At 43.0% G+C, this 9,604-nt stretch overlaps 1 protein-coding gene across 1 annotated transcript; it reads right to left on the reverse strand.

Moving 5' to 3' along the window:
* Window positions 1–2,503: 2,503 nt before the first annotated feature.
* LOC120105921 (putative lysophospholipase BODYGUARD 3) lies at window positions 2,504–6,779 on the reverse strand. Its single transcript, XM_039118708.3, has 4 exons — window positions 4,941–6,779; window positions 4,507–4,841; window positions 4,190–4,389; window positions 2,504–3,172 (listed from the first exon to the last, which is right to left on the reverse strand). Exons 1-4 carry the CDS (start codon window positions 5,551–5,553, stop codon window positions 2,848–2,850), a joined length of 1,473 nt encoding a protein of 490 aa, XP_038974636.3. The 5' UTR covers window positions 5,554–6,779; the 3' UTR covers window positions 2,504–2,847.
* Between the last annotated feature and the right edge of the window lie 2,825 nt (window positions 6,780–9,604).

Genomic DNA, 9,604 nt, shown 5'->3' on the forward strand with positions numbered 1-9,604 from the left:
GGCACTAGTTTTCTAATGTCTGTTCCTCTTAAGTATTCTAATGTGTTAGGGGCTGTTGGATGTGCGTTTGCTGGGCAACCAAGCAAACTCGATCTATTTGTACGTGCACGAGCCGGCATGTGGACGGGAAGAGACAGGCACATGGCGGAATGAAAGCTTACAAAGAAATAACACTGGGGACACTTTAGAAAGGGTGTTAAACTTGGTAATCTAGAGGAAAGGTATAGCAACCCAGAATCTCATCCAAAATTGCTAACTGAAAGATATTATTTGGGTTCCTTAATTATGTATAAGTATCCAAGGTCTACCCAGCAAATAACCGATGTGGGACTAAACACACGTCCGTACGGATCCTCACATATTCTTCCTGTTCAAGTCCTGACATCCTCGTCAGGCTAAGAGTTCAAATCCATTCACAAAAATCACGATCGGCTCGTGGTCAGCCCCAATGGATCCGTGCTGCAGCGTTCCCTAGTCCACATAGGTTTTGGGCCAGATCCGTTCTGATATCATTTGTAACAACCTAGAACCTCATTCAAAATGGTTAATCGGAAGATATTATTTGGATTTCTTCATTCTATATAAGTACACAATATCTATCCAGCGAATAACCGATGTAGGACTAAACACACGCCCTTACGGATCCTCACAAAAGATATAGAAAGGTGGGTTTTAAACTTGCCCAACAGAGATGAAATTAAATCTGGATAGATAACTTCTTGTCCAAACAGCAATTAAATGATAGGGAGTACAAACATAACCCTCCTTACTCAATATAGTGCCCGATGAGATTAAATCTGTAAAGTATCTATCAAACTGTTTGCAGGATCCTAGAATCCAGATAATAGATTTGCAGGGGCGATTTTTTAATATCAAGAAAATACATCAAGCGTAATATAAGGGACTAGTTTTGCCATGAAATGTAGAAATGCTTCCACTTCTACAAATGCAACATTTTTTTTTTTGTTTTGATGAAATATATGCAACAATGATGTGATTTTCATAGTTCCAGATTGAGCACGCATGATTCATGGTCAATAGCACTATCGAAAACAATACATTTAATCAGTCTGACGATGTCTGGGGTCTCGTAAATAATAACCCTATATATACACAAACCAATTCATTATAAATAAAACTAGGTGGTTGATACATTCCCTTTTATCATTGTAAAAAAAAGAAAAAGAGAACACACTTCAGCCAGATATACTTACCATGGTAGGGATAGAGAAGTTGGGTCCCCCAGGGAAATGAATCGCCATGGACTAGAGGGAGTTTTTCATAGGCAACCGGAGCTTTATGGGGTCGCATAAGACCTGTCATTCTTACATTAATAGCACCGCTGTGATCATATCTGACATGAGATACAGCCCGTCAACGTGACGCGGATTTAATGCACGCAGAGGATCCAGATTGGCGATTCAGTTCCAACACCCAAAGAAGCAATTAATAACTTCAATAAACAAAGAAATCCATAAGAATATGTATATATATATATATTTCCACTTCACCGCATCAAACAAGATTGCTAGAAAAGGTTCAATTGATGATGCTCTCTTTCGCATACTCACGTGCAAAGCACGTGGCACTTACAGCTTGTCACGCAGAATAAAAGGTTCCTTGCTCAATAAATGGTAAATGGCGTTGCAGGTGAAGCTTATGTATAGAGAGATAGCGAGGCAGCAAATTGGATCGCTGGAACCAACTACTTTAAAAATATTTTAGGCTTATTTAGTTTGTGGAAAATATTTTTTTTTAGGAATATAATTGCAGATTTCTGAAAAAAGATTGCCTAAGAAAGTCCTTTTGACAAAGTTGGTTGACCATGAGAAAGTGATATATAATACTTATATTTAGTTGACCATCCACTTTCCTGAGAAAGTTATGGGTAATTTCTATTATACCCTTAATAAAAATTAGGTTTTTAATGTCTCTTTAATGTTGAAAGGCTTTTTTGGAAAAAAAATAAAAATGGAGTGATTCCCGGCTCATGAAAAAGTAACTTTCCCATGTTTCTCATGTGAAAGACTTTCTTATAAAACATGAAAATTATATTCCTATGGAAATATAACTTTTCCGTCTCTCTCTTTCGAAAACTTTAACCAAATAAGAATCATCTCATTACTTTTTTTGTTGACTATACTTTTTTTTCTTCTTTTTCCGCAAACCAAACGAACCATTTGTAAATAGGAAAGAGGGATCTACCTGGTACACTTCGAAACTTATTATTTTTTGATATTTTTGGCTATATCCGTATCTATAATGTATGATACATCCATCTTGGCAAAATAAAAGAAAAATAAGTGGTTTTATAATCTATAACTTGTTCACGCACAATCTCTTTTGGGATTTGTTGTAGCTTGTTACAAAAACTAGGTATCTGATATTAAGAGTCAGAGAACAAAAAATAGTATCGAAAAAAAAAAGGCAAAAAGAAAGTCTGATCTCCTGACCGTACTTCAATCCTCAAATCCCTGATAGAAGAACAGAAGGCTCAATAAAATTTAGTAATTTCCATATCACTTTCTGGAATGATATAGTCATTTATCAAATATTTGCACGCTCGAACAATAGGGAATGGTTGAGAATATACACAACCCAGCACAATAGTAACCCAAATATATTTAAAATTTGAAAACTTTTGAAAAGAAAAAGAAAAGAAAATAAAAGCTAAAGGCAGAATAAACCTGCTCATCCATCACATTTCCCTCAGGTTTGTTTCTTTTCACTAGACAGCTTGATATTTCTTGAGTGTTTTTTTTTGAAAAAAGAAAAAAAAACTTTTACCTTTTCCATCTTTATGAGTTTTTTCTTCACAATTTTTTTGGACCCTCTTTGAATACATTCTCAGCGTCTTGTGTTCATCCATATCTCCTCAAGCTCTCGGGCAAAAGCCTTCTGCCGGCCAACGACAATGGTGATGTGGTCCTTGTTGTCAACAACCTTAACATGAGCTCGAGGAATCTTGCACCGGACATCATAACTACAACTAAGTGGAAGGAGCTCGTCGTCCCTCCCATGGATCACTGTTACATCACAGCTAAGCTGATCTCTTACTGCATCAAGATAACCATCAATCTTTCCAGCGCTTCCACAAATAATGTTATGTAGAGTGTGCCATGCAGCATTATGGGTGTGGCAGAAGAAGCCATCCATCAAGAAGGTCCTAATCCTGTTGCCAAATCATAATCGAAACATAAATAGGTATCAAAACCTCATGAAACTCGGTATCTAGGAAATTCTGATCATGATTTATGTCTATTGTCCATGCCAGTTGTGTTGAAATCACCACTTGTGCCGAAAGCTTAAGCTAATAGGATGAGGCAGATTTATTTATATATTTTATATTTTCTTACACTCTCCTTGTCACGTGGGCCGGACTTTTTTTTTAATGGATAAGCCCAACATGTAAAATTTTGAACAATAGAGTTAAAGGATGTGGAGATGGAGTTTGAACTCAAGACCTCTGCAATAGAATATGATGGATTTACTTATATATCCTATATTTTCTTTCATGTTGCAAGCGAAGGAATTGGAAGGATGGAGAGTTGGTATGGGTGGACTACCCATTTGAATTATGGGCCGTATGGTGAGATGGTGAACCACCCCAAATCGAGCAAATTTAATTACTAAGGTCAAGATGGCAGTATAAGGGGCTGCGTACTTTGAGAGTTATTAGACGGCAGACTCCCAAGTTTTTGCACTGTTTGACAAGCTGTTAGCCACCAACGCTCAGCAAGTTCAATTCCTTGCAGGTTGCAGCTTAAAGTGCATATATCCCGTATAAAATAAACTATTCCCATGAATAAGTTATAACTTGTAAGAATGAAGCTGGCTTCAAAAAAATGATGGCCTCTCATATCTGACATCATCTATGGTTAGCTGCACCAACAATGACCTATTTTCTCCTTACCCTACCAAATTCCCATCCATTCTCACCCCTTATAAATTCGAAAAATATTAAGAATTAGAGTCTTGGAACTGTTGGCCTACGAAAGATGGATGACTATTCCTTTACCCACTAGATATTCTAACATCGTGGGGGAACATGGGCTTGGAAGTGTGTTAATTCTCACCAGTCACCGGATGGTGGGGATTGATGAGAATTAATTCAGGATCAGGTTGGGTCAACATCTAAGTATCTGAGAGGAAACAGACAAAGAAACCGGTCGTATTACTGAGGGCCAACCTGTTGCGGGTGACGAACTTGAAGGCGAGCTCCCACAACCGGTGGTTCTTGCACACCACCAGGCACACCGTCCGGCTGATGTGCTCGTACCAGCACGCCACCGACGCCCCGAAAGCTATCGCCGGCCACACCCGCCGCGGCGCCACCCGCCGCAGCACGAACTGCGTCCCTTTCTCCCCCTTGGGCACCGGAAAATAAGGCTGGCGCCATCCAAACAAGCCTTTTTTTAACTTTTAGAAATCAAACCAAATCACAACTTAAAGCACGGGAAGGAAGCAGACGGAAATGGATGGTGTTCGACGTTATAATATATATACCGGGGCGAGGAGGGTCAGGGATTTGACTGCGCCGGGGTACTTGACAGCGAGGGCGAGGGCGAGGATGGAGCCGAGGGAGTGGGCGACAATGTGGAAGGACCGGACCTTGTAGCGCTCCAGCACCGAACGCTCGATCATCTCGACGTGCTCTCTGAGCGTGTACAGCGAGTCAGCCGGCTTCGGGCTCCGCCCGAACCCCAGCAGGTCCACCGCGAACAGCCGGTACCGCGCCCTCGCCTCGTCGGAGAAGTTCGGGAACACCGTCTCCGTCCAGAACGACGACGACGATATGAATCCATGTATGAACAGCACGTCCTCCTCCGCCACCCCTCCATCTATCCACACCACACGCATGACAATACTCCATTTCTGAATCCCGCATTATGTCCAACTCGAGGAAATATAATTCTGATGGATGGTTTACTAGTAGTTACCTTTGGGGCCGTCGGCGTGGACGAAGAGGAGGGAGTCGCGGGAGCCGGAGGGGGAGCTCCAGGAGGTGCAAGTCGGGCAGTCGCAGTCGGACCACCGTGGCACGGGGCACGACGCGTCGCCACCGATCTTTCCCTGGAGCATCTGGATGATGGTGGAGTTGATGGTGAACGTCGTGGTGTTCGACGATGCAGATCTAACACCGCCTGCGCTCCGTAAGCCCGCCGCAGGACGCCGGTTGCCTCGTCGCTCCATTTTAATCCTTCGGAGCTCTTGCACTGTCGTCCGGGAGACATCGGAGACGAGGGACGGCCGGGAGTACAAGGTGTCCGAGATGTCCTCCAGCTGGAGCTTGGTGGAGGAGAGGCGGACTACTTTCGAGCCGCCTTTCTCCGACACGAGAATCTGGCCGCTGCTGGCGATCATGTCCTTGGGGGAGGAGCAGCAGTAGCAGGGCTTCCACTCGGCCTCCATGGCGTAGTCCACCAGCTTATAAACAAGACACAGCATTACGTCAAGCAAATCCAGAACGGTGAACACGACGAAGCTCACGACGTCGTTCACCACTCGACCGACTACCGCCACCGCAAATCTCGCCGACCCACCACCTCCCATTTTTGTCAGCACAACAAGAAAGAAGTGCCACTCCGAGCTAAGCTCTGGGTTTATTAATAACAATTATAAGAGAATGAGAGGAATCTTTGCGAGTCTAGCTTTGCTTGCTAGTTTTGCATGAATGTGGGACTGTGGGTAGGATAACCTTTTTGTGGCTTCTTAGGTGGAGGGATGGCAACCTCCACAAGGAGAAAGATGGGGGGAAAGAGAGAGACGTGGCTCGGATGGTTACTCTCCGAGCGAGAGAGGGTTTGGAATAAGAAGCCACAATAAAATCGAGCGGTGAAGAGCCAATGGGCGGGGGGATTAGGAAAAGGGGAAAGGAAACGGGATAGGGGGGGTTTGAAGAGAGGACGCTACCATAGGTGGGAGGTGGGATCAAAGGCAAGGGAAGGGGTGGGGTGGAGAGGCAAATGAATTGATGGTTTCATTAAAATCTTTTGTTGGGCAGGGAAAAGGGGTAGGTGGTGGTTGGAACTCCCCGGCTAACGCTTACCCTTCGGCCACCACAGGGTGCCCTTTGGCACGTACGTCGCACACGATTGACGGTAAGAGCCTGGCCTCAAACCAAAGGGACTTCGAAGCTGATTTGATTACGTTTCTCTGATAGTTACCCTCGTCCGACATGAAACATGGGGGTATTACAGAGAAAAGAAAAAGAAATGTACTTTAAAATTCCGGCATGCAGGCATCGGAAGAACGAATAATAATAATTATAATTTAAAATAGTATTTGATTGCTTTATATATCATACAAAGACATGGCATATGCTATCTTGAACTAAGGCACTATTGCTCTTCTTTTTCCTTGGCCAACCAATTTGCCGGCCCATTACCCTCTATGAGTATATGGCTAGCCTGAATATGTACAGCTTATCATTTTAAAGGAAGACAAGGATAAATCCAGCATTCAATATGCGAACATAGTTCCAAACATTTTTAGAAAATAGATCGATCTACAAGATAAAGCTATAGAAAAAAAAAATATGTACCTCAGATCCTGTAACAAAAAAATCTATGCATCTCAGATATAAAGATGGATCTTTAGGATGAAAAAAAATAATTTTTTACATGAATATCAGTATCCAATAAGACAAGAGGGACTTAGTCGAAAATAAAAAATCCAAAGATCAAAATATCAAGAAATCAATACCTCATAAAATTAAGAAATTGTTGCAACCAAAAAAGAGGGAGGAAGAAAACAAGATAGGGATTCAAATCCCTCATGGACTGACACTCCCTCAAGGACGGTCTTTTCTAGATGGCATTTTTTCATAAAGTTTCTCACGTGCAGCGTGCATGCGGGGATTTGGTCAATCCTCAACTGTAGAATCGACGGGCAAAATTATTCCAAAATTTTGTCCCAAGATCACCATGTTGGGGTGACCTTGGATACCTCAAGGATGAATTTTTCATTATCAAGTTAGATGATGATTTGAGAAGTAGAAATGATCTTGAAACATTGCCATATACGATCGTTGAGATCCAACCAAATATAATAATTTTATTATTTTAGCCATATTATCAGCAAACAAACGTCAGCCTTTGTTTTTTTTTTTTGTTAGGATAGATAATTCATGTCTGACGAGTATGAATGCATCCAATAAAATTAAAAAACAAATATTTTTGGCAGCAAACAAACGTACATCAATGAGCGAGCGTAGTTTTTATAACAGTAGCCAGACCAGCCCAACTGCCCGATCCTTTTGTACCACCCACTTGGTACACGAGCCTGAGTCCATCCCGACCCGGCAACCAACCACCGTCCTCGCGCATGATAGGCCTTAGTCCGGGGAAAACAAAAGGTTGCATGAATTAAAGGCCATCACAATCTTCCAAGCAATAGCCTGCTAAAAAAAATCTTCATGCATGTTGATGTGCCATCTAGCTAGCTAACTAGCCTGCTCTTAATATCGATCATAGCAATGTTGAAAAATTAAGAGCCTGTGCTTGTGGATGGGACATTAGATTGGAATTTGGTGAATAGCAAGCATTAGAAAAAGTTGGATTGGCATGCTTCATATGGAGTCTCGATGGCACGTTGCTTTTTATTCATGCACAAAATTTCTATCAAAAACGGCTTCTTCATTTAAAACAAATCCTTATGGTGTCTAGGAGTTCTAATTCATCAACTACGGGGAGCCATGCATTTTAATGCTTGAGATGATGCTGATGGGGAGATAGTTGTTTAGTGATGATTATTGATTACTGTTAGGACAAGTAACTCATTAATGCATGCAATAGGACAAGAAGTCGTCCATCCGTCAACATGGTACATGGTAGAAGATTAGGATAAGAATGATGCAGTATGCACCTTGATTTGTTGGTTGATAAAATAATTAGGGTGATTTAGGTCGTTTATGAAACAAAAACAAAGTTCTTTCTTGAGTAAAAACCTTGAGATTCATGTATGACAAAACTATCAGATTCATACGGACCCTATCAGATAGTCCACTTGCATCATCTGTAGCACGTGATTATCAAATTTTTCATAACTATTAATAATATTCATTTTAATGAAAACTCTAGGTGCTAGCAAACTGGGGGATGAACATTTTCTCGACCTGCCCTTGCAGCGATGTGGAAGTTGAGTATGTAGATCATATCTTATTCAAATGCCACGGTGCATGTGTGGAGGCTATCCAGTCTGCTCCTAGCAGTCCTTCAGTCGAAAATGCCAATATTGACTTTCCTTGAGTCCCTATAGAGTAGCACAAATAGAAAGCCATCCAGACTTTGGGGCATCAGGGCCGCCTACATTGCCTACCACATCTAATTGACCAGGAACACTTATGTCTTTGAGGGTAGCAGGCAATCGACGAGGTTCGTTTTGGAGAGAGCTCTAGCACAGGCTGCTGAGGTCACCTACCTATCTTATGCTAGAGAGACTGTAACAACTCGAGACACCTGGGACTCATATTCTGTTCCTACAGCGATCCGTAAGGTTTTCATCACTTAAGAGCCCCCCATCTCGAGTTTCCATAAAGTCAACTTCAATGGCAGTGTGACGGATGGCAGTAGCAGAGGAGGAGTCATTTTGTTATTCGCGGCAAGGGCTTTAGACTAGTGGCTGCAAGCAGAGCTTCGATCTTTGATATCTTAGATCCTGGAGCGAAGCTGAGAGCGGCCTAGACTGGCATCAGCTATGCGAAGCGGGTTCTGAGGGTGGACTTCATTGCTGTTGAAGGTGACTCGGCTATGGTAGTTGAATAGATCCAGGCTCAAGTGGAGATAGCAATCGCCCACCTACTCCTATATGATATCCTGAGGAACTCGAGAGTGTGTGTATCCCTGGTGGCCAGGCACATCTATAGAGAGGCGAATGCATGGAGCGGTAGACTGGGTTACCTCTTATGTAGCACAATATTCTGGTAAGTTTTTGTGGACCATTGTGTCGACCATTCTACCTCCGCTTTGTGATATTTTATTTTCTAATTTTACTAGACATATTCATACCATATATATATATATATATATATATATATATTCTGTCCATCTCATCAAAATAAAATAAAAATAAAAAAATAAGAGAGGGGGGGGGGGTCAAGTCTTTGATGCTACCTAGTTTGTAATTTTCAACACCCACAGCATATCAACAAGAAAAAACACGGCATATGAGAATGAATACTGTTGCTGGAAATTGGACCCGGGGGCAGTCTTCGGTCGAGGAGAGGGAGCGGCGATGAGTTCTCACGGCGGGGCGGCGGTCCGTCGGCGAGCGGCGTCCTCCGTCTGGGGCGGTCGGAGAGAAGGGGCGGCAGGTCCTCGCGGCGAAGCGGCGATCCGTCAGTTGGCGGCGTCCTCCGTCCGGGTGCCTGCACACGAACCGGTGGCCGGGTTTTCCGGCGCCGGCCCTCCGACGCTCAAGTCAGGGAGGGGGCAAATAGTGTAGAAAGGGAGATAAATAATGTCTGTAGAGTGTATCAATCTTCCAACCCCCTCCTGAGAGGCCAAGGCTCCCTTTTATAGGCGGGGGTCGGTTTACCTGCGATGTAACAGGGCGAGGCCGTAGTACGGCTCGGCATGTTGTTCAGGTCGGCGCATGGTCAGGC

The sequence above is a fragment of the Phoenix dactylifera genome, chromosome 3 (genome assembly GCF_051530095.1).
Source record: "Phoenix dactylifera cultivar Ajwa chromosome 3, Ajwa_hap1_PhDact_Kaust_v1.1, whole genome shotgun sequence".
In the NCBI taxonomy this organism is placed as follows: domain Eukaryota; kingdom Viridiplantae; phylum Streptophyta; class Magnoliopsida; order Arecales; family Arecaceae; genus Phoenix; species Phoenix dactylifera.